Source organism: Sciurus vulgaris (genome assembly GCF_902686455.1).
Source record: "Sciurus vulgaris genome assembly, chromosome: 2".
Taxonomy (NCBI): domain Eukaryota; kingdom Metazoa; phylum Chordata; class Mammalia; order Rodentia; family Sciuridae; genus Sciurus; species Sciurus vulgaris.
In genome coordinates, this window is record NC_136462.1 from 70578257 (window position 1) to 70604317 (window position 26061).

The following is a 26061-nucleotide window of genomic DNA, read 5'->3' on the forward strand; positions in this document are numbered from 1 at the left end:
TGGAAAAGAGAAAAAGAATGCACCGGTGAGAAGGAGACACAGGGACTGGAACTCTGAGCACAGGCAGCAAATGTTCTGCCTGCAAGCCTAGCAGCAGCAGGAGAGGCTGCTGCTGCGTACACAGAAGCCCAAGCAACAGCAGGAGCCCTGAGTTGGAGACTGCAACTAAAAACAAACAAACGAACAAACAAAAAAAAATGCAGGCTAGAGAATTTTAGAGGGCAGAATAATTCATCTTTCCAAAATACAGGGAATAAACTGGGCAACAGTGGCACACACCTGTTAAAACCAGTGACTTGGGAGGCTGAGGTAGGAGGATCATAAGTTTAAGGTCAGCCTTGGTAACTTAGCAAGACTCTGTCTCAAAATAAAATAAAAAGGGCTGGGGGTGTAGCTCAGTAGTAGAGTACCCCTAGGTTCAATCTTCAGCACTACCAAGAAAAAATAAAATCAAGGGAATAATCAACTAACTCAACCTTTACAGATGGTAGGTAATTTGTTATGTATATCAAACCTCAGCAATGTGCAATACCCTTTGAATCCACTGATTTTACTTCTACACATTTATCCTAAGGAAACAACTGGACAATAGCACAGTGATATGTGATAGGATATTCAGGGTGAGGTTGTTAGATGTCTGCTAAGGGGGAAAAACTGTGACTATACTGAACAAGTCATTAATAAAATGTTAAAAACTATTTAACATAGCATCACTTTGTACTGGGTATTAGAAGTAATCTAGAGATGATCTGAAGTGTGTGGGGGAGGATAGGCATGGATTACATGCAAATACCATGCCATTTAATATAAGGAACTTGAGTGTTTTGGGGATCTATGGAGGTGAGATTTGTCCTGGAACAAATGCCCCACAGATATTGAGGGATGACAATATGACTTGTACATATGTACACAGAGATGCATGCTACAGAGATACAGACAGATATATAAAGTCTAAGAGGAAATGAACTTTGTTATCACTAAATAATGGATTACTGATACTCCTTCCCCCACTTTAAAAAAATGCTTACTTTTTTTTAGAGTAGTTTTAGATTTACAATAAAATTGAGAGGAAGGTACAGAGATATCCCATGTATACCCTGCCTTCACACATGCATGAACATTGTGTCACCCTGTTACCAGAGAAATGCCTTTGTTATAACTGATGAGCCAACATGGACATATCACTGCCATGCAGAGCCCACAGTTTAAATTAGGGTTCACTCTGGTGTTGTACGATCCATCTCTGGACAAATGTATAATGGCACTTAACCATCCTCCCCTTTCATTCTACTTACAAGTATTTAAAATTTTTTTTCAACGAAAATAGATATTTATATAACTGAAAAAGTCACAGAGGGTAGAATGGTAAACAAAAATAAGTTCACAGGTGAAAGGACTTCAGGTCTGTCAAATGTGGCATTGAAACCCCTATCTTTTCCTCAACAGCAACAGCCCTCACCTCTTGTGGGAGTGCCTCCTTTGAAGTTAATTGGTTTGGCTTTTGGTTCTAAAAATGTGATGCTGAGATGCTGCTTTCAGCAGAGACAGCATGAGACAGATCTCTAAATTTAAGAAATGAAAACATCTTCTAAGATGAAAAATAGCCTCAGAGAGCATGTTTAAAATGCACAAACCTAAAAATAAATCTTAGATGACAAAGCACTCTGGGTGAGTGGGACAGATCCTATTTTCTTCTCTATAGTACTCTTCTCTCTTCCTCTTCTTTTTGGTATGGTTTGAGCCTAAAACAGGTCATCCCTAGTGCAGTCCAAGTCCTGCATAATTGCCTGGCTTAAAGTAAATTTTAATCTTTACTTCTGTGGTTTATGTGGTCACTGACTCCCTAGAATTATGAGATTCAACAATATGCTATTTATTTTTAGTTACTGAATATAATAATAATAATAATTAAAAAAAAAAAAAAACCTCAGCAATGATAGTGCTTGTACTCACTTTTTATTCTCTCAGATTCAAGACATTGTTGTTTTTGAAAGTGATAATCTTCTTCTTGGTGGGTGTTAGCTTAAAGTAGCTAATCAGTGCTAGCCCTGAATCACAGACCCTGGCTAGCAACCAGTCTACCTTAACATGAGAGTGGACACCAGGAGATAAGTAAGAGCTACCGCTATACTATTCAATATGGTAACTGCTGTCCTGATATGGTGATTTAAATTTAAATTAGTACGGTTAAGTATCACTTCAATTTCAATTCCTCAGTTACACTAACTACATGTCAAGTGTCAAGAGCCACACATGGCTAGTGCCTGCCATACTGTATGGCATGGATACAGAACATTTCTGACATTGCAGAAAGTTTTATTGACAGTGCTGGTCTGTGGTACTGTTTCCAAGCAGTCAACAGAGAGACATAGTTAAAGCCAGTACCAAAGATGTATGTTTCCCTCAGGGCCAGTCTCTGGAATGGCCTTATCTCTTGACCTCTTCACTTTGTAGGGCACCAATCCTTTCCTGGACTGATGTCCTGTCTCACTGAAGCCCGCGAACTATCTTCCCCAACTTCATTCCCTGAACTAAGAAATTGCTGACAGCAAACTTCAGGCACCAAGGTAATGGTTCACAAACTTGAACATGCATCAGAATCACCTGAAAGGCTTGTTAAACCAAGAATGAGGGGGCCTCAACCCAGAGTTTCTGAGTCAGTGTTCTGGGGTGGGCCCAGAATTTCTATTTCTAATTAAGTTCCCAGCACTTATTGCTGCTCCAGGAACCAGACTTTGAGAACTACTGCACCAAGGCAATGAAGACTAGCTAGTTGACTGACCCATTAAGAAGTCTGCCAGAATTCAATTCTGGCACTAGGAGTTGGACTGAAGATAATAACTTCTGAATAGGAGTTTTGCCTGTGGCAGGTTTTAGTGTACTCAATATTATTAATTATGGATAAGACTGCACTTATTGTTTCAGGAAGACGTTTGGAAACAGTTCCTTTCTAATCCTTTTATATAAAAGCAAAATTAAATAAACAAACGACCTTGAGAAATAATTAGCCTTTGTCATTGATACTTCCTAAGAATGTCTGCCCAAGGCTCAGGAAGGCCTATGGTAGCAAGTAAACCATCTTCACTGTGTTTTTGTTTGTTTGTTTGTTTTGAGGTGATGGAGATCAAACTCAAAACCCAACTGATTCTTTTTTTTAAATTTGTTCTAATTAGTTATACATGACAGTCGAATGTATTTTGACACATTATAACAACTGGTTCTTTTTTAAGACTGGTTTTCAAGCTAATTGCAAGGCTATAGTGATCAATATAGTATGGGACTGGTATCAGGATAAACATATAGATCAATGGAACAGAAATGAGAGTCCAGGAATCAATCCTCATATTTATGATCAACTGACACACAATAAAGGTACCAAGACAATTCACTGGTGTGGGAATAAGAGTCTTTTCAACAGATGGTGTTGAGATAACTAGATATCTACATGCCAAAAAAAAAAAAAAAAAAAAAAAATGAAGTTATACCTGTAACTCACAACATACACGAAAATTACTCAAAATTGATCAAAGACCTAGATGTAGTAACTAAAACTATAAAACTCTAAGAAGAAATGATCTCACTGATAAGCAGATGATGACATATAATGGGGGGTGGGAGGGGTTGCCATTAGGGTTAGGGTTAGGGTTAAGGAAGGGGGCAAGTATGGAGGAAGGAAGGACTTTATAGAGGGAAAAGAAGGGTGGGAGGGATGGGGGGAAGGAAAAAAAAAAACAGAATGAATCAAACAACATTACCCTATGTAAATTTATGATTACACAAATGGTATGCCTTTACGCCATGTTCAAACAGAGAAACATGTATCCCATTTGTTTACAATTAAAACAAACAAACAAACAAACAAAAAAACTCTAAGAAGAAAACATAAGAGTCAATCTTCATGACCCAAGGTTAGGTAAAGCCTTTTTAGGCATGATACAAAAAACAAGCAACAAGAGAAAACAGATGAACTGGTTTTCATCAAGGTTAAAAACGATTGTGCCCACTGACATCTCCAGTCACTATGCAGGATGGGGGGAAATGAACAAGATAAAGGAGAAGAACGCAGGAGCACAAAGGAAACTTTAGATGTATAAAAGGGACAGGACTTCCTCATCCCATCTATTCCACCTTTGGGTCCCCTTCTTCCACCCTGGAGAAGTCTGTTTTACTATCCTTAATAAAGCTTCTTACTTTCTACTCTTTAAAAAAAAAAAAAAAAAAAAAGGTTTCAAAGGGCACCATCCAGAAAATCAAAAGAAAACCACTGATTAGAATATTTTCAAGTCATAGGAACTTGTGCTCAGAATATTAAGAACTCTTGAAAATTAACAATAAAAAGACAATTTAAAAATGGACAAAGGATCAGGCAGATATTTTCCAAACAGGATATATGAATAGTCAGTAAATGCATGAAAAGATGCTCAATATCATTATGTATTAATGAAGTACAATGCAAGCCACAACTGATTGGCCTCTATATCACATTACACACAGCAGGATGGTTCCAATCAAAAAGATAGTAAGTTTTGATGAGGATGTGAACCAATTAGAACACTCATACACTGCTGGTGGGAATTTATATAGTGCAGACAATGGAAAAGAGATTGGCAGTTCAACAAAACACTAAATATGGAATTACTGTATCAACCAGAAACTCTACTCCTAGGTTTATGTCCCAGAGAAGTAAAAACATGGTTCTACAAAAAAATGTGGGCACAAATGTTCATAGCAGCATTATTCATACAGTTAAAAACTGGAAATAACTCAAATGTCCATCAACTGACAAACAGATGAAGAAAATATGGTATATCCATAAAATGGAAGATATTGCACAATGAAAAGGAAAAGGGGTTATATACACCATAACAGATAGATCTTGAAAGCATTATGCTAGGTAAAAGACACTAGCCACCAAAGACCACATGTTGCAAAATTCTATTTATTTGAAATGTCTAGAACAGACCAATGCATAAAGACACAAAGTAGATTAGTGGTTACTTAGGGCCTGGATAGGTGGAGGGGAATATTTGGGGGAAAATGCTAATGGGTGATGGTTGTTGGATGATGAAATTTCCTTAAATGGAATGTGATGATGGCTGCAGGACTATGTAAATACAAAAACCTAATTATACACTTCAAATGGATGAATTGAATAGCATGCAAATTATGTTTCGCTACATCTATTAAAATAAAATAAGGAGGTTAGGGTTGTAGCTTAGTGGTAGAGCACTTGACTAGCATGAATGAGGCACTGGGTTTGATTCTCAGCACTGCATGTAAACAAATAAATAAAATAGAGGTCCATCAATAACTAAAAATAATATTAAACATATAAAATAAGTGGCACCAAAATAGACATGTAGACCAATGGTACAGAATAGAAGACACAGAGACAAACCCACATAAATACGGTTATCTCATATGAGACAAAGGTGCCAAAAATTTACATTGAAGAAAAGATATCCTATTCAACAAATGGTGCTGGGAAAACTGGAAATCCACATGCAGCAAAATGAAATTAAACTTCTATCTCTCACTCTGCACAAAAATCAACTCAAAGTGGATCAAAGACTTAGGCACTAGTACAGAGACTCTGTGCCTAATAGAAGAAAAAAGTAGGCCCAACTCTTCATCATGTTATCTTAGGACCGACTTCCTCAACAAGACTCCTAAAGCACCAAAAGTAAAATCAAGAATCAATAAATGGGATGGATTCAAACTAAAAAGCTTTTTCTCAGCATAGGAAATAATAATGTGAAGAGAGAGCCTACAGAATGGGAAAAAATCTTTACCACATGCACCTCAGATAGAGTACTAATCTCCAGGATGTATAAAGAACTCAAAAAACTTAACACCAAAAAAGCAAATAACCTAATCAATCAATAAATGGGCTAAGGAACTGAACAGACACTTCACAGAAGAAGAAATACGATCAATCAACAACCATAAAAAATGTTCATCATTTCTAACAATTAGAGAAATGCAAATCAAAACTACTCTAAGATTTCATCTCACTCCAGTCAGAATGGCAATTATTAAGAATACAAGCAATTTTAAGTGTTGGCGAGGATATGGGGGGAAAGGTACACTCATACATTGCTGGTGGGACTGCAGATTTGTGCAACCACTTTGGAAAACAGTATGGAGATTCCTAAGAAAACTTGGAATGGAACCACCATTTGACCCAGCTATCCAACTCCTTGGTTTATACCCAAAGGACTTAAAATCAGTATATTATAGTGACACAGCCATATCAATGTTTACAGCAGCTCAATTTACAATAGCTAAACTATGGAACCAACCTAGATGCCCTTCAACAGATGAATGAATAAAGAAAATGTGGTACATATACACCATGGAATATTACTCAGCCTTAAAGAAGAATGAAATTATGGCATTTGAAGGTAAATGGTTGGAGTTGGAGACTATCATGCTAAGTGAAATAAGCCAATCCCAAAAAAACCAAAAGTCCGAATATTTTCTATGATAAGCAGATGCTGATCCATAGTGGGGGGTGAGCAGGGAAGAAAAAAGGAACTTTGGATTATGCAGAGGGGGGTGATGGGAGGGGTGGGGTGGTGGGGATAGGGAGGATAGTAGAATGAGACAGACATTATTACCCTATTACCCTATATACATGTATGAAAAAACATTTTTTTAAGGAAAAAAAAAAGAAAAAAAAAAAAAGAAACTAACTAACTAACTAAATAAATAAATAAATAAAATAAGGATACCTAGAATGGAACTCATGTATTCCTAAAGGGGAGTTGAGTTTTGACCTTCAAAGCAAGGGTTTGATGAAAATGATTCTTAATGTGAAAAGGTACTGTTGTCTTGGAGGGAAAGCAGAGGAAAGAAGAAGAGAGCAAGTTAGACAGTAAAAATTTTATAACTGAGTAAAAAGAATTAAGAGCTAGTTCTTGATAAAGATCTAAAGTATATATAAGTTCATAATACTTTGGATGAGCCAGAAGGAAAAATAAAGAATATATGATAAAGCTCTATATTAACAAATAATCTTAAACTATACCCAGTGCTACCCATTTCTAGAAAACTGGATTGAGAAAAAAAACAAAACAAAACACATTTTTTAGTTATTAGACTTACCACTCGGCTGAAGTACTCATCTAAAACTTCCACAAAATTATGGATGAATTCATAAATAGCCATCTCATTCTGAAATAAAAGAGGAAGGATGCAATGAATTTTAGCATGGCCCTCGTGTAAATCAGACACAGAAATGCCTCGTCAGCTCCCAGGTTTTAGAGCACATGACTCAGGTAGCTTCCCACCGACCAATATTCAGAACATTCCTATTTCTCCCTTATTTAAAAGATGCTTATTACTGAAGGAAATGTAGAATCTGGCCCAACTCAAACTTCAGATGGCAGTGTTGAGGCTCTGTGCTCTCTACTCACTGACTTTATCACCTATTGGATTAAGCATTTTCCAGATTTTTAGTACCACCATTTTTCTGTCTGTGAAGATGGGGAGACCATTCAAAGTGGATTATGGAGAAAAGCAGTCAACTGAGATTTCAGAGCATTTTAGATTTGAAATACCTGGAACTGGGATGACCACTCCTGAAGAGGAACTAAATTTCAGGAGATATAAACACAAGACAATCGTGTAGTTTGCTCTGATTTTTGATATGCCACCCCATGTTTAGTTTCATGACTGATTGGCTTCTATGCTTGTCTGAGCTGCCCCACTGTGTGACAGAACAAGGGCAGAGCACTGGTTTTGCTAAGGATAAAGGAAGACACTAACTAGATGTGGTGGCATGTGCCTATAGTCCTAGCTATTTCAGCCTTCAAATTTGACACCAACCTGGGCAACAGAATAAAAAATTGGCTAAAAAAAAAAAAAGGTAAAGAAAAGAACTGAAAAAAAATGGAAGACATTTGGGATATAGCTCAGTGATAAGAGTTTTTATCTCACATGTGTAAGGCCCTGGGTTCAATTCCTGAGCACTGCAAAAAAAAAAAAAAAGTCAGGAGACAATTCTGGGGTTTTGTGTTTCTCCACTTTACAAGCTGATCATTTAATCCAAAGAAACATCCTAGGTATATCTCATAGAACTTTCCCACCTTCCCACCTTGATAGAAACCAAGATCCTAAGAGGTGCTGCGGTACATGCCTGTAATCTCAGCTACTACTGGGGAGGCTGTAGGATTGCATCCTCAATTCAAGGATTGCAATTTAGTCAGATCCTGTCTCAAAAAAAAAAAAAAAAAAAAAAATAGGGGGCTTGGGAGGATGGGATGCAGTTTAGTGCAGAGCATGTGCAGAGCATGCTCAAAACCCTAGGTTCAAACTGGAACTACAAAAAGAATTTTAAAAAGAAAAAGAGAAACAAAAGAAACCAAATAGATTCTTGAAAAGAGTCGTAACATTTCTTAGGGAGGCCAGTAGGAAGAAAATGTTAATATAGGGAGGAATAAAATGAGACTTATCCCTAAGTTTCTTGTATTTTCCAAAGGTTCTTCCAGTACCTTACCTCAGTGTCATTAACTCCAACCACAATGAAGAGAGCTGCATATTGCCGATATATCAGTTTAAAATCCTTATATTCAATGAAAGAGCACTAGATGAAACACAATTAGATATTAATACCTTTGGTTGACAGACACTTCTCCAAAATGGCATGCATAATTTCTAGGTTCAGGTCTAAGTATCTACCAACACACTCCTAGGAATACAGAACATTCTCATAACATTGGGGTGACTACTTGGAAGTATCTCTAGAGGGAGTCAGAGAAACAGTCTGGGAAAAATGTGAGTGATCACACAGGTTCTCACAAATTCTTCATTCCTTTTCTTGGCTGTGTGAAAATCAGCAGCCAAAGCTAATGAATAAACAGCATTTTCAAATGCCTCCAATGTGAAAATATAGACATAACCATTTTCTTCTTTCCACTTCCTTATGGATTCTTGGGAAGCAATTAGATATGCTCAATTTTGTATTAGTAGTTACTGAAGAGCCAACTACAAGTAGTGTGTGCATGTGTATTTCTCTTTCCTAGATGTATAAAAATAATTCATGTAGTTTTTTTAATAAATTATTTAAAGATGGCCTTCATGTGGCAGATGCTAGACAAAATTTCCCAACGTAAACATTGTTTTGTATGAATTCATAACAAGCTTATACCACTGACTTGGATAAAACAACTCCCTTCTCCTTCATCTCTTCTCCTAAAGTCAGTGGACAAGGGCACTGGGTGGATGGGAATTAACCAGCTGGCTGAAGACACAGTGATACTCTTCCTTTGGATGTCAGGGGGTGCCTGACCAAAGCTTTATGGCTTTTTGTTCTGTGATCCATTGCTCTTGGGTTTCCAGATGCACCCAGGAATAAAACCAAGTTTTGATCATGAAAATTCTTCCATGGAAAAAGTCATTTGGCAATCTAGAAAATGGAGAGATTTGAGGCTTTTATTTAAAATTAAGATAAAGGTAAAAAGTATAGGGCTGTTCTGCAACTTTTGGCTCACTGTAGAGTCAGTGTTATTTTGGTTCATTTGGATCTTTCAAGGAAATGCAATTTATTTGAAAAAACTGAGAAACATTTCTCAAAGTCTCTTAGAGTTTCTAATATTAAGAAAGTATCAAAAAACGTAAAAAAAATTTTTTTAGACGTTGACAGACCTTTATTTAATTTATTTATTTATACATGGTGCTGAGAATCGAACTTAGTGCCTCACATGTGCTAGGCAAGTGCTCAACCACTGAACTACAACCCCAGCCCTTCTTATTTTTTATTTTGAGACAGGGTCTCACTAAGTTGTTGAAGCTTGGCTTGAACTCACAATTCTCCTGTCTTAACCTCCCAAACTGTTGGGATTATAGGCATGTGCCACTGCGCCCAACATAGTTGGTTCTTTTTAAAATCTAAAATAATTTAGTATATTTCAAAAATACCTAAAAGTATTTATATTTAGTCCAAAGCTTGTATTTGAAATTGTAGAGTGCCTGCATTCTATAGAAAAATTGAAACAGGAATGCTTCTAAATATGTTTACTTAAAGCATGTGGCTATTAACACAGACCTTTAACAGTCGTTTCCATCTGACAACATAAACCAGTGTGCCATAGAAGGCCAAAGTAGTAATTCAAAGAGGAACTCTGAGATGTTTCAATTGGAAAATCAATTAAGAAGCCAAGGGAAACACATTTGCAGCCTGTAATGTCTGAGCACAGATGTAGCTTAACATTTTATGGCTTCGTAGTGGTTTCCACAGGCACTTTTTATATATATGCAATGAAATGAAAAATGAAGAAAATTAATGAATGATTTCTGATTAGAAAATCAGAATAAGTTTTCTAAGTTTGCCTCACTTGTTGAGTGTTGTCCAATGGATTTGACATTTAGGACCTGGATTTAATAATTCTCTAAGCTCCTTGTGAAAATAGACTCATTTTTAAAAATTCCTATTTGTGGGCTAGGATGTAGCTCAGCAGAGGAGTGTGTGCTTAGCATGCACAAAGTCCTGGGTCGAGCCCCAGACCACCCCCCACTACATTCCTATTTGTTAAATTCTAATGATTTTATTTAACCTCCAAATTCTGGCAGGATAGATAGATTTGCAATTTCACATGAATTTTTAACTTCCTTTCCCCCATCTACATAATAAAATAGTCCAAATCAAGTTTATTTTGTCTTTAAATCATTGGTGGTATATTTACAAGAATGATGAGCAGATAAAAATTGTCTTCCACACTACAGTCATATTATTATCCTTCATATAAAATAGGTCTTGAGTATTCACCTCCATGTCTGTCACCTGACCTTCATTTTTTGGCTTGCAGAAAGCCACCTGCTACAGGCACTCCTAACAGTTCCAAGGGCTGAATTCATATGAACAAAAAAAGATTATATCTACTAGCAGGAGTAAATTTAGCTGCTACTTTCATGGTGTACTGAGACAAATATCTGACCTAAAATAACAACTCAAGACTTTTTCTGATTTTCCTTGTTTTTATTCTCTTAAGGAGATATAAAGAGAGCTATGCTTCCTTTGGTCTTCATTGTATTTAATTCCTTATTTTCCCTAACAGCTGTCCAAGGAATATAGTTCAGAGAAAATGATGATGGCCCGTGAGACTAAGTAATAACATATCTGTCAAGGCTGAGTTGACTGCAGAGATAAAAGAGAGAGTCAGAAACTTACTTGTTCATTGGATCGAGAGAGACAGCTCTTTATGACTTCTGTTTCTAGAAGTGTACGCTTATTAATCTCCACATGTTCATAGTACTTAGAAAGTCGGGTCTGCCCTTGTTTATTCACCATAAGGAAAAATTTTATCATTTTTTCCTGGTCAATATTTTTTCAAATATAGTTTAAAAGTTATGGCAAGGGATGGTTGTAATTGGAACCTGGAGGAGAAAAGAACAACAGAAAGGTAAGATTAAATTTCTCAAAGAATCATATTAAGTAATATTGACCATTTGTTAAAAGCTCTGACAAGGACCTATAACAAGTCCTATGAAATCCTATGCTAAGCAATTTATAAATATTATTTAATTCTCACAATTCTTTGAAGCAGGTACTTCTGTTGTCCTTCCTTTAAAGTCTAGCAAAGTGAAGGTTAGGGGTGTTAAGACACCTAAAAAAATTGCATTACTCTGTGCCAGAAGTGGGCTGTCCGTCACAGGCCAAGTATACACATGGGTCCACAACATCCCTAACATCCTTATCATTCAGGGGTTCATGCTAGTGATTTTCCTTCTACTCAGTTTTATTTATTTGTTTTTTTTTTTTTTTTTTTTTGCTGTGCTGGTGATCGAACCCAGGGCCTTGTGCTTGCAAGGCAAGCACTCTACCAACTGAGCTATCTCCCCAGCCCTACTCAGTTTTATTGAATCTCATGTTTGTTCCATTTACACTCAATTTAGATTTTGAACTAATAAATACAAATGACTACAATGCTGACCAATAGGTGATCCTTCCTTCATCATAGGCATGAAAGCTGGCATATTGGCTTGTCTATCACATTCACATTCTATAATAACTGAAAATCAATGTGAAAAACAAGATTAACAATAATTCTTAGATGAACTTTAAAATCTTGTAATAATTTTATATTACAGAAAAATTGCTCTTAGCCATTGTTAGCATTTCACATGTACATTGTCCAAACTTAGAAACCAATACTGGTTATTATTAATTCAACTCCCAACTATATTTGGAGTTCATCAATTTTTCCATTAATGTCTTCTTTTTGTTCCAGCATCCTATCCAGGATACCACTGTCATGTCTCTTGTTTCTTCTGGTCTATGACAATTTCTGTCTTTCCTTCCTTGTTTTTCATCCTGGGGATTGAACCCAGGGGCACTTTATGACTGAGCTATACTCCCATCACTTTTTAAAATTATTATTAGTTTTAACATTGAGACAGGATTTCACTAAGTTGCCCAGGCTGGCATGAAACTTGTGATCTTCCTGCCTCAGCCTCAAGTAGCTGGGATCACAGGCAAACACCACTATGTCTGTTTTTTTTTTTTTTTTTTTTTAATCTTGTGTCAAGATATTATAAGCATTAATATTTATTCATTACATAAGTGTACTATTAGATAATCCATGAACTGTAGTGTCTTCTTTTATAATATGGATGTATAATCCAGAATATAGATCCTTGTGAGAATATAAATAAAGTTAATGCAACTTTTCCAGAAAAATGCACAAAAAGGTATATGCCTAAATGTTAAACAACCCCAGGACATCCATAGATACCTGTCTGGTATCCAGGTTGAGAATGCTGAACAGAATAGAAAAGTTAGTAAAGTCCTTGAAAAGTAAACTGACTTCCATGATTTTTAATTTTTATCTTCCTACTTTATCATTACTTGGTATGCATAAGACAAATTATATCTGTATTAGAATAAATGGATGAAATGGTATAGAACAAATATGGCATACAGACCAATGTGGATTCTTCCTAAAAATCTGATTTTGATATATACTTACTACTTGTTCACTAATATTGCTGTCAGTTTTTAGCAGCTTGGTTTCTCAATCTCTTTTGCTTAGGACACAGAGAAAGAGGGAAAGATCACTACAGGGCTTGGTCACCCCAGGTGAGCACTTACAGCTATCTTAACAATGGAAGTTGTCTGCGAAGAGTTAATGTGCAAAAGACTCAGCTATTAGAACACCAGGTAGTGGATGACAACAGGGCTTGATCTACTTTACAACTTCTTTAAGTGTAAAACATTAAATATCTGTTTTGATGAGACATTCATGTCTGTTTGAAAGTGAAGTTAATAATCCATGGTAAACTAAGCCCTACTGAAATAAGCAGATTGCATGGAAGAATTATACTTTTGGCAAATGAGTTGTTATGGGACCAATCAAAATCCCAGAAAAGTACAGAACCCGGTGCACTCTATTACTGAGAAAAAGTCTAGTTAGTTGCACACTGGACAAAAGAGCTAAGTCAAGTCCAACACCAAGTATTTTTCTTTGAGGTTTTTGCTTGCTTGAGATAAGAAGAATGTGTCACCTAAAAGCTTAGACTAGAGTAAGACACACCTGGCTCTCAGGTCATAGCTTTGCCACATACCTGCTAGGCCATGTGTTACTCAAAGTTGCTAGGTCTTTCTGAACCAGTTAGATGACTACTAGTGAGGTGTGAGAGTGACAGGAGATCACATGTTTTCAGCAAAAGGTCTAAAAGGTCCCAAGGGTTTATTTGCAACTTAGCTATTACTTCCTTGCTGCCAGTAGAAACAACATTATAGAATAGTATTTGCCCTAAATTTTATATTATTATTTTTTGCCCTCCCAATTCCTTTTTTGTAGAGAAGGTACTGGGTGTTGAACCCAAGAGTGCTTTACCACTGAGCTACATACCCAGACCTTTTTATTTTCATTTTGAGACAGGCCATCACTAAATTTCAGAGGCTGGCCTTGAACTTGCAATCCTCCTGCCTCAGCCTTCTGAGCTGCTGGGATTTCAGGTATGCACCCAGTTCTTTTTTCTTTTTTGTGGTACTAGGAATTGAACCCAAGGTCTTGCGCATCCTAGGCAAACACCTGACACCACTGAGCTACACACTGACCCCAACATCTCTTATTTCCTAAGCCCTATCAGACAGGTGGTTGCACATAATTCCAAACCCTATGCTATAAAGAGCCAGGCCTCATGTGGCAAAGCCTGGGGTTGCAAGTGTTCATTCACTGTGCAGAACAGGATGTTATTTAGACCAGCTCAGCCAGGGATATGACAGCTGAGTGTGGGGGAGGCCTGTGGTCATTCACTCCCTTTCCAAGGAAGATAAGCTCACTACACTGTGGGCAGGATTGCAACACTCTCCCTGGTGTTTAATCATTTGGTATTAAGTGTTACTTTTATTCTCCTTACAAATTATTGCCAGTAAATTATAGTAGGTAACTAGAAAGCTAAGATTACTACTCTTTCTTTTATTCTCTTTCAGCAAAGTTGTTTTAAAAACCAACTTAATGATAGTTAAAAATTATAATAATATACCTTAGATTTCAACTGCCAGGTAAAAGAAAAAAAATATCTCAAAGATACCCATGGCTAAACCTTTGCCTTCAAATGCCCTGGCTGCATTAAGTGGTAAAACGAGATGTAAAAAGATCCCAATGAGATCTTAAACCAAGGGATCAAATTGGTTTCCACCTTACAAGACCAGCATTCCTTCTGAATGACTCCAAGAACAAGAATGACGAACAAGGACATATTGAATTGACACTTATTAGGATGCAAACTTTCAATAGAACAGCTGAAGGCACCTAAAGACTTGAATACATCTTTATTTTTCTGCATGCTCATTAACAATTACACAATTTACAATTATAGGATTACACAGTGGTAATAAAAATGGAGAAGCACAAGTATGTTTCTACTCTAAAATATATAATGCCAAAACAAACAATATGGAGACTCAAGAGAGAGATACATGTTGGAGAACTGGAGATGAATTCTGTAAGCACCTATCCTGGTTAGTAATCATCAAGGAGGAGGAAGATCAAATAATTATGATAATTATGAAACTGAAGTAAGACAATAAGAAAGAGTATGCTCAGACCAAAGTGGAGAGTGGTTAGGGAGCAGGTATGAACTTCCTGTTTACAAATTCTTTGCATTCAATAATACACAAGGCCAGGGTAGATATTCTGATGGCCAGGAAGTTAGGAGGCTATCGACTCAAAAACTTGAGGGCTGGGGATATGGCTCAGTTGGTAGAGTGCTTACCTTGCAAGCACAAGGCCCTGGGTTCGGTCCCCAATACGGCCAAAAAAAAAAGCAATAAGCAGATTCCACTCTTGAAAAGTTATCCTAAGGTGTAATTCAAAATCTATATGCGCACAAAAATGTTCATAACAACACTGTAACAATGAAACATGGAACAAGCCCAGATATTGCAAGCTCAGATAACAATCCAGAATTGTTATGTGTCAAAATGAATACCAACATGGTGTCTTTTATCATTAAAATAAAGAACAGAAGGGGCAGGGGTTGAAGCTCAGTGGTAGAGCGCTTGCCTCGCATGGGTGAGGCACTGGGTTCAATTCTCAGCACCACATATAAATAAATAAAATAAAGGTCCTTTGACAACTAAACAAAAATCTTTTTAAAAATGAAGAACAGGAAATGGCAAATAAACAGACTATGCAGAAGAATGGGAAAATGTCTAAAAAAATAAAGTCACAAAATCAGAACACCAAATTCTACATTCATATAGATTACAACTATATAAAATAAACAAATAAATAGATAAAGATTAAAAGTAGACCAGACTTGAGCTGGGGATGTAGCTCAGTTGGTAGAGTGCTTGCCTTGCATGCATAAGGCCCTGGGTTCAATCCCCAGCACCACAAAAAAAAAAAAAAAAAAAAAAAGTAGACCAGATCCACTCATCTTCAAAATATTTTGCTGAGTGAAAGAAGCCAGTCACAAAGGATGACATAATGTATAACTCCATTACATGAAATATCCCAAGAAGACAAATCTAAAGAGACAATCAAGAGGATTCAGAATGGGGACAGGGTTCAGAGTAATATCTAAGAAGTAAGGGATGGTAAGAATTGTTGTATAAATAGTGAGCATAAGAAAAGCTATTAAGTTATACACTTCGAGTGAACTTTAGAGTTCGTGAATTATATCTCAAAAGAGCTGTTAAAAAGATACAGATAGGCCAACGGAACAATCTGGAAGAGCTCCTAACATTCAAAGATAGAACAATTTGAACAACACAATATTGGAGTATAATCCAAAGTATAAAATAAATATACATGACTGAATATGGATATAAATACATGACAGAATAAACAAGGAGAAAAGATGCCCAAATAGTAGAATAGAATAGACTCCCAAATACTGTGCTAATATGACTCAACTCCCCAGCTCAGGAAGAGAGGAAAACAGACAATGTTCACCCAGTGCTTGCTTAGGTGCCAGGTGCTGTTTGAACACTTTGCCCACATTCATTGAATCCTCCCTAACAGCTCTGCAAGTTAGAGATGGTTTTTATCTCCACATTAAGGATGTGAAAATATACTTACCAAAGGTTACTCTGTAAAATGGTAGAGGAAGGACCAATTTTAGTTAGTATGTGTTCTCACCAATGCTTAGGGTTTGCCTCAAGACTAGTAATTCAGTGATGGATGTAAAAGGACCGTGGAAGCACATTTCCCTCCCCATTCACTAGTGTAAGTGTAAATCTAGCTCTGGCCAGTTGTACTCTATACAAAAATTTTACTGGCTTGTATGCATATTTTGATGTTTCAGTCTTGACCCTGGAGCTTATCACAAAAGGCACAATTCTAATAGATTATTCACTTTTTTTGATATCAACATGGAGCCTACATGCTTAGGAAATGGCTCAATTAAATAATTGTGAAAATTTAGTGCAGTAAAGGTCAAACTGCTACATTTTCTACATTTGTGATTATATCTAACATTTTCAAAATCCATTTGCTCTTCAGGGAGTTGAGCTAATCTTCCTTTCTACTTCCAAAAAGTAAAATATACTAGACAAATGCTCACTGAGGCAAGTTTTCAGACCTATATCTGAACTTAGTACTATTCTGATTCAGATCAGGTGTCAGGGTAGAGCACAGCCTTGCCGGTGGCCTCCTTGACTGCCCTTTGCCCAGAAGCACTTTTTCTATTTTGAATTTCACAATAAAGTAGAGCAACAAGTGGTGAACATGTAAATGGGAGATCAAAGCTGTAGACAAGTGCCCAGCCCAGTGTCACCCAGAGGACCTTAATACTTAAATTTACACTCATTTATATTTTTCAATCTTTGAAAAGTAAGAAATGTCAAAATTACTTTAATACTGGCCAAATAGACTATTTCAATTGCTGGGCTATAATAGATAACTTTAGGTTAAAGTATGGGCAATTTAAAATTAAAAAAAAAAAAAGAAGGAGGAAAGATAAGGTAGTGGCGGGTGGAGTGGACTCTTCACAAAAACAGTGAGAGCAAATAGGATAGCAAAAGAAAACATGTACAGTCAATAAAAACCAGGTGAAGAAACATCCTGGGTAAAGTACTCTAGAACATCAATAGGTAAGGAAAAACTAAGGTAGCACCAAGAAATAGGACAATAGAAGGAGAGGAAGAGGTGGAGAGAGATCATGAAGGGTAAGGATCGGCAGAAGCGGAGGTTAGAAAATGAGGACTGTGAGGGTCAAAATGCCAAGGAACCCAGAAACAACCAAGTCGCTACCCAAGGGAAAGAGCTCTGCTGGGAATGAATGTGACTCTAAGAACAACAGCGGGACTTGGGAGGAGGCCCAGTAGGCCCTTTTGCAATGAGTGCAAGGGAAGTTACCATTAAGGACCCCAAACTTCTCAGAACCCCCAGTGGATATTTGTTGGCAGAAAGGCAGATCCTCCACTGAAAGGGTAGAACAGTGTGTGTATTAATAGCTGGCTAGCTAGCTAGCTAGTTAAGGCTGACATAGCTATATCAGGCCAATCAAGTTTAGTAACATGGCTAAAACTGAGATAACGAGACATTAGGTGCCACCTGGTGTAATGCAATAGGAAGCACACTGTGCCCTAAGTGGGGAAGTAATTTTGCCAAAAATAAAAAATTCAAAAACCTGAATCAAACCTAGCCTCTAGACCTAACTTCTAGTTTATAAAAAATATGGAGGAGAAAGGAATATGATAAATGATACCGTAAGAATGTAATCAGCCAAATGTGGATAATTCTTAAGACATGGAAAAAAAAAAAAAAAAAGAACTAAATGGCATGAGAAAGGGGGTGGGTGAGGGACATGCAAAACAAAATGAACAAACAAAAAATCCTAAAGGCATAACAACTAAATGAAACAAGTAGATTGTTTGGGTGATGACTAGAAATCACCGGCTGTTAAAAAGGTTCTTAGAGAAGTATATACCAGCGAAAAGAGTGTAAGGTCTGGGATTTACTTTAAAGTATTCCTCACATAGAAGAAAAAAGTACAAGAGATGTGATAAAAATGGCAAGATCTTGATAAATGTTGACAATGAGTTCATTAGATTTTTTTTTTATGTTTTTGCATGATTGAAATTTTTCAAAATAAAAAATTAGGAAGTCAAGGGTTGGGGGTGGGGAACATGTAGCTTCTTGGTAGAGCTAATATTTAGTAAGCATGAGACCCTGGGTTCCAACCTTAGCACCAGAATAAAACAAAACAAAACAACAAGGACAACAAAATATTCTCCAAAGAGAACACTCTCTAGTATAGAATTCCCTGGTCACATATTTATGTCTGATATCATTCTTTTGAACATTCTCCCCTGCTACTACAATGGGAGAGAAACCATATTTCCAAGCTTGTTAAATTATTACCTTGGAAGTTTTGGCAGTTTCCGATTCAGTCACATTTTCCAGTCATTTTGCTATCATGTTTATAGACCTGGTTATTCATTCTTAGCCAGTAGTCCAGGAGAGACTTGGCTCAAGGCAATCTTTTTTTTTTCCCCTTTTCAATTTTTACATCTCTATGAATTAGCTATTATACAATATTATCATAGCCTAGTTTTTTCTAACTCATATTACTCAGGAGACAATTCCGGAATGAACTTGGACTAGAATTTTATGTAGCATCCTAAGTTTCTTAAAGATTTGGGTATCTACTTTTTTGTAGTCTTTGAAGGTCCTTTTTTCTTTTGCATACAAGATATTATTTGAATAATTTGAGTGCCCTACATGTATTGCTGTGATTTTCTTAGCCACAGGCAATTACTGTAATGAGAACTTGCTGTCTGATCTCATTTGGTACATTAAACCTTGGTGCGGGTCAAAGCCACTTCCTTCTTTTGTGTTTGTAGTTTGTCTTTGGTTTTGAACATGTGTCAGTCTACTCAAAGATCTTCCTCTGGGCCCTACTATATGTTTGCTCTCTGTTTATAAATGTAAACACAGTGTCAACACTGAATCACTCTGAAACGACCAAAACTACCTAAAATTAATTTCAAACATGCAAAGAACTTGGGAACCAGAGATACTAATATTGAGCAATCAATAGGATAATAGGAAGTGATTTAGTGAAGGGAGACTTTATTTGTTTCCCAATACACATACATACTCACTGAGTGGGAACCTCTTTCTACTCTACTAAGGACTCGCTGAAGTGACCAAGGCCTCTTTATCTCAGTTTTCTCTTTCCACTGTGGAGATAAGAATATTTGTCAAAGCCTTTGCAGCTGATGCAAAAATTATGGTTAAATTAGTGTTTATGAACCTGTTGGAACTCTTTTGTAGAAGGATGCCTGGTATATGGTCAGGAAGATATAAAACTACATATTTAGGTGAGTAATTACAAGAAGCTATTTAGTTCTTAAAGGCATAGTCAAAACTCTATGTATATAAGGCACTGGAATACTTAGTAATAAGACATCTTAGTGTTTTCCATTCCTGACTTATTTAAAAGTCTGGAGTTCCTTAACATCCTTTGCTGACATAATATATGTAAATGAAATAAGACAAATCCCTTTGGTCAAAATAAAAAAAAAAAAAAGAAAAGAAAAAGAAAAGGCACACAGATACTAAAGATTAGCTATGGGAAAGGGAAAAAACACCCTAAAATTCTAAACTTATCAAAGATATAAAGAGGCTTTCTTGAAGATCATCTTGAGACTGGAAAAATCTATGGGCAGGGAAGAAGGATGAACAGAACTAAGACAGAACAAATAGGAAGTTTCAAAGGTGAGACAGAAGAGAGGAAATGACTCAGCCACAGGTTAGGGAGGGAATTCCAGGTGAGTGAGTGGTAAATGATAATGTGGCTTGGGAGAGTTCATTATCTACAGAGGGCAAAATTCGAGAAACTCACTGCAGTGTTCTCATGATTGAAGTGGTAGAGCACAGCAGTTGGGGAGGCTGAGACAGGAGAGTCACAACTGAAAGCAAAAAATTATTGAATACTCATTATGTGCAGTTCTAGCTTTCATAGTTGTTTGGTATGTTACTGACCAGTACACGCTATTTAAATAGTGTAATAAGTAAGCTGGTCCCTGATTTATGATGTTAGACTTAAGATTGTCAACATTACCAAGGCGCAAAAGTGATATTAAGTAGAAATCATGCGTGGAATTTTGATCTTTCTCCAGACTAGTTATACAGTGTACTGGGTTGCTAAACTATGATGTTTAGTAGGTTAGTTGTATCAAATGTATTCTTCACATTTGATAAATAAATGCATGAGGGGTTTATTGGGAAGTAACCCATTGTAAGGGGAGGAGCATCTTTATGTAGATATAAGTATGGGACACTACAGAATATGGTCTCTAACTGAGAGAACAGAATATGGTCTCTAATTGAGGAATCTCTAAGACTTCTTGGAGAAAATAACGCTTGAGTTTTGAGGGAGGAATGGAAGAAATGGCATGTGTTAGATCACTGTGGAGTGAAACAGCATTATGCATTGGAGGAACCAAAGCCAGTTTGGCTGAAGAGAAAAAATGGGTTGGCATGATAAAGTGATGGACGATTGGGTGACTAGACAATTTACAACTTTGAAGGATCTTTATTTGTCAGCTTAAATTTGGATTTTATTTTAAAATTTGGAGATTACTAAAATATTTTAAACATGACAGTCAAATCTGCCTTTGAGGAAGACCACTCAGGCACCAGTGATTGTGGGAGGTGGAGGAGGAGTTTAGGTAGGAAGATTTAAAATAAGTTATAAATGGAGAAAGGACTGGATGTGGTCGTTGTGTGAAAGGTATGAGAATGACTCCTAGGCTGTAGTTTGGATCTAGTGCTACAAAAGTATACAACGGAAGAGAAACAATCTCCTTTCTTATCCCTTTCCCTTTCCTAATATCCCAGTTTTTTCTTGAGCTGAAGGTACTCATGGGAAATTTGTGTGCATCTTTCTCTTCTTTTGGTGCTATCATCATGCAGACAACCATAGTCTCTTGCAAAATATTTCTTAGTACATAAGCATAGGAGTCTGGAGGTAGCATGTTTTGTGTTTCTGAGTTCTTTATGTGCCGTAGTCCCTTTCCCTCAACGAGTAAGACTGAATAAGCAGGTGACATGTGGTCGCTAATAAATGAAGAACCAGTACTTTAATAATGTGGAGAAATGGTTTTTAATAGTGCTGTGATCTAAGACCTCATTTCATGTATAAATATAGCAATCTGCTCTTCATTAAACTTTTAAAAATATTTTTAATTGTAGATGGACACAGTACCTTTATTTTGTTTAGTTTTATATGGCGCTGGGGATCGAACCCAGTGCCTCACCTGTGCTAGGCAAGGGCTCTACCACTGAGCCACAACATCAGTCCTTCATTAAACTTTAATAACAGTAAAGCAGGCACGATAAAATAAGATGTACTAATTTATCTCTTTGAAATTACATCCTGAGTGGTCATGTATATATTACATACTGAATTAATTGCTCCTGCTCCTCTCTCAAACTTCCAAAACACAGCCTATCCCAGATTAGGAAAGAAGAGCCGAGGCAGAGTGGAACAAGTTCCTACCAAAGCCCAAACTCGAGACGGAGACTAGGAATCAGTCACCACGTCCGGAAGGATCTGGGCTGTTTGCCCAAAAAGAACATCTCGTAAGTCTCGGGAACTGACTGGTGCTAAAAAACCGAAGATCGAGCGAGTGACAGACACGGAAAGAGGCCTGACCCTTTGGGACTTCCTGAAACACGCAAGGAATGCAAGAGAAACGTCAGGAATCCAGGATCGGCTGCTGTCAGAGACAAGCCGGGCTTAATCCCAGCTCTAAAGGCATGCACGCTGCCGACACCGTCGGGTGGGAAACGACGCCCTAGGGCTGCCCACGCGAAGGAAACAACCCGGGAGCCAAAGGCCAACCCGCTCCCGTGGATGGGAGCCCCACAGTGGGAAGCCGAAGCAGACGCAGACGCCGACCTCCCGGAGCCGTCTGTGGGCGGGCCTAAGGGCGGGGCCCATGCTCCTCCGCCCTCTAACCGCGACCGACTGCGTCCTCAGTGCGCCTGCGTAGGGTGAGGCCGGACTCTATTTGGCTATTAGGCGTGCGGCGGCAGCGGCGTTCTCTACCCGGCATGCTGTGCGGGAGCGGCGGCCCTACGTCTATCCCCTTCCCAACCCTGCCCCTTCTCCCCCCTCCCGCCGCGGCCCCCCTTTCCCTAAAGTGAGTGAGTGAGACGGGCAGATGGAGGAGGGATTGTAATGGCGGCGGCCGGCAGCTCCCTGCTCTGACCCAAGGCAGGCACATAGCAACGACCCCCTCCCCGCCCCTTTCCCGTCCGGCCTCCGCCCCGCCGTCGGCGCGGGGCCACCCTCCCCGGCCCTTCCCCCAGCTGTCGGCGTCTCGCCCTGCGCCCCGGCCGGGGCCCCACACACAATGGACGAGCTTGCCGGAGGCGGTGGTGGCGGCCCGGGGATGACGGCCCCTCCCCGGCAGCAGCAGGGACCTGGGGGGAACCTGAGTCTTTCGCCCGGGGGGAATGGAGCGGCGGGCGGCGGGGGTCCTCCGGCCTCCGAGGGAGCGGGTCCCCCGGCAGGCCCCGAGCTGTCCCGGCCACAACAGTACACTATCCCGGGGATACTGCACTACATCCAGCACGAGTGGGCTCGGTTCGAGATGGAGCGGGCGCACTGGGAGGTGGAGCGGGCCGAACTGCAGGTACCTTGCTGGGGTCGGTGTGCGGGACGGCTGTCGCGGCGGGGTTCCCAGCCCGGTGCTGGGGTGGCGGGGGGTGGATGTGGGGCCGGGATTCCCTTCAGCCCGAGCCTTCTCCTTGGGAGGTCGAGAGGAACATACCTGTGCGGCTCAGGGGATGATGGTCCTGCGACGGGTCTTCCTAGAGTCCCCCTCCCCCTTTCCCGCAGAAGCTTGTTCCCCAACCCTCACTAGATACGCTGTGCGGGCTTCCTCGGGGCAGCCATTTTGGCTTTTAGTATGGCGTCTGCGGGGGCTCCTCTGGAGGCGGCCTTCCCCGGCCTCCCGGCCTCGGGACTGAGCTGCTCTTTGCGAGAGTCCGGTGCCGGGCTGTTGAGTACTGAGTTTGCTCTTGTTTATTATTGTTGAAATTGAAAACCCGAGGACATGGGCTGCGATGGGCATCTTATCACCTTTTCCTGGACCACCCCCCTTTTCCGATTAGGCTTGTCTGGTCCCCCCACCCCCGTGACTTGGTACGCAGTTGCCCTTTGACAGCCACGCTTCTTTCTTGGGCTACTAACAGGCACCACAGCTTGCGGTTGACCCGGGGAAGTTTTCATTTCCCACCGTCAACTCTGAAGTTCCTGCTTACCTGGGGTGCAGTTTTACTCTATTGGATTTCCTTTAGTTCTTCCTTAGTTGCTGACTTACCAACACTTTTAATACAATTTTTCTTTTTAGAGTATCCTTCACTACACTTACCCCCGTTCCTTTCTTTAATTTTTACACGAAGCCAAACAAGACTGATGTTTGTGAAACGATTGAGAAGATAATTAGTATTAGTTTGAAATAAGACGTATGTGTTTCATAATACCAACCCGTGAAACAAAGTTAAATGTTCTTAGGACCCTTAATTATTGAGCCTGACTAGTTTCTTTTAGTGAGAATTTTTGATAGGGTGAGATACCTGACTTTTGGAAACTCTCAGTTTAGGACTCGCGTCTTGAGTTTCAAAATTGCTGCATCTTTTTTAAAGGAGTAACTTTTTTGAATATTGTGTTTATTTTTAAATCTCTTTCCTGGGCAAATTTAAACATGCATCTAAATAGTGTTGCACCTGTTCTTCATATTGTTATATATTTAGGATGTAAGCATTATTGTTCGTTGTCATACCCACGGTGAATAATTAGGAAAATGTGTTGAAAGAGGAAAGGTTAAAGTGGGTAAGGTTAAATTTTTTTTTTAAAAAGTAAAACTTAACATTTTGACACTGAATCCATTCAGTGTTTTAGAATTGTGTTGCTATACTGCTGGGCTTTTAAAAATGTAGTTTTCAAAAGACTTAAGTAAAAATTGCCTGTGTTTTCTTTAGATTTATGTATAAGCTGCTTTGAAATACTTAGGATTTGTAGAGTTCTGTTGGTATACAATTGTCTAGGACACTATGCTGCTAACTTTTTTGTGTGAGTAGAGCGAATGTTGTAATGCATTTATTTTAAAAAGTATCATTGAGTTTGGGCCCATTGAATAATACTTAACCATAGTTTCCCTTACCGGTTTTTTGACCTTTGTACTGCTCTACATAAGTTTTAATTTTAAATGGTTCAGCAATTGCATTTGTCTTTCCTAAGTTTCATTAATGTGAGGAGCTGAGAAATGTCTTATATCTAAATTAACAAAACGTTTGCATTAATGAAAACTATATTGCCTGCTTTCTCTTATTTTCCCTTCCATTTATTTTCTCCCTAATAGCATCATAAAAGTTATTTAATGATTTTTTTTTTTTTTTTTTTGCTTGCTTGCTTTTAGTTGTTCATGTGTGTGTGTTTGTATTTTTTTTTTTTTTGGTACCTGGGATTGAACCCAGGGTGCTCACCTACTGAGCCAAATCCCCAGCCCTTTTTATTTTTTTGAGACAGAGTCTTGCTAAATTGCAAATTGCTGAGACTGGCTTTGAACTTGCCATCCTTCTACCTCATCCTCCTGAGCCAGTGGGATTACAGGTGTGCACCACCACACCTTGGTAATCTTCTTTTATACTGATAAAACCATTTTTAATTTTTTTTTTTTTTTTTTTTTTTTTTTTTTTTTTTTTTTTGTGGTGCTGGGGATCGAACCCAGGGCTTTGTGCTTGCAAGGCAAACACTCTACCGACTGAGCTATCTCCCCAGCCCATTTTTAATATTTTTGATTGTTTTGACAAAGTATTGGTAAAGTGTTTCTACACTTTTAATTTATTTTTTCCAGGAATTTGCTTTATTTCATACTGATTCTTTTGGAATAAAATGTTCATGGTTGTGTGTTTTTTGTGTGTGCTGAATTTATTTAAAATTTTTTACTGAGTTAATAGGGTTTCAGAAAGTTTGTGTTGATTATTGAATTTGCTTTAAGTGCCTTCAGTTATAATAAGAAAGTGAGATGCCTATTTAAAAATGTATGTGTTGAATGTTTATGTAGAAAATGTGATGTGGTTTTAGTGAAACATCATTCGATTTATACTCCAAGCTTAAATTTAAAGAAACATGGGAATAAGACACCTTCATATCATTGTTACATACTATCTTGTGTGCACCCATCATCTACACATATTATTCTTTGTTTTGGCTACAAGGTCTGAGGCTGTTGCCAGGAAGAAATCCTGGGCTCAAGCAATCAATCCTCCTACCTCACCCTCCCAGGTATCTGGGACTATAGGCATGTGCCATCATGCCCAACTCATCTAAACATAATTTTTTCTAATTTGTTCTTTTAAAAATACATGACAGTAGTGTGTATTTTGACATATACATACATGGAGTATAACTTATTTTAATTTGGATCTTATTGTGGTTGTACATGATGTGCAGTCATGTATTTATATACAAGGATAGGAGTGTTATGTCTGATTAATTCAACTCCTTCCTCTTCCCCTCACCCCTCCCTTCCCTTCATTTCCCTTTGTCTAATCCAATGGACTTCTCTTGTCCTATCCTACTCTT

General features: G+C 38.3%; 2 protein-coding genes across 6 annotated transcripts in view; one reads left to right on the top strand and one right to left on the bottom strand.

Annotated features, from left to right (window-relative positions):
• AP4S1 (adaptor related protein complex 4 subunit sigma 1) overlaps positions 1 to 24854 on the bottom strand; it is a 35260-nt gene extending 10406 nt beyond the window's left edge. For 2 of the 3 annotated variants that reach the window (XM_079127239.1, XM_079127241.1), the window contains exons 1-4: positions 23243 to 24334; positions 11171 to 11376; positions 8501 to 8587; positions 7108 to 7176 (exon numbers count right to left, since the gene is read on the bottom strand). In XM_079127239.1, the coding sequence (XP_078983365.1) occupies positions 7108 to 7176; positions 8501 to 8587; positions 11171 to 11308 (294 nt within the window). In that variant the 5' untranslated portion in view covers positions 11309 to 11376; positions 23243 to 24334. Of the gene's footprint in view, positions 1 to 17; positions 166 to 7107; positions 7177 to 8500; positions 8588 to 11170; positions 11377 to 23242 lie in introns of those variants that run through there. The other variant, XM_079127240.1, reaches the window with a different exon arrangement.
• STRN3 (striatin 3) overlaps positions 22532 to 26061 on the top strand; it is a 93907-nt gene continuing 90377 nt past the window's right edge. The window contains exon 1 of one of the 3 annotated variants that reach the window (XM_079127219.1): positions 22532 to 23104. In XM_079127219.1, coding sequence (XP_078983345.1) covers positions 22823 to 23104 — 282 coding nt within the window. In that variant the 5' untranslated portion in view covers positions 22532 to 22822. The remainder of the gene's footprint in view (positions 23105 to 26061) is intronic. The other 2 variants (XM_079127217.1, XM_079127218.1) reach the window with 2 other exon arrangements.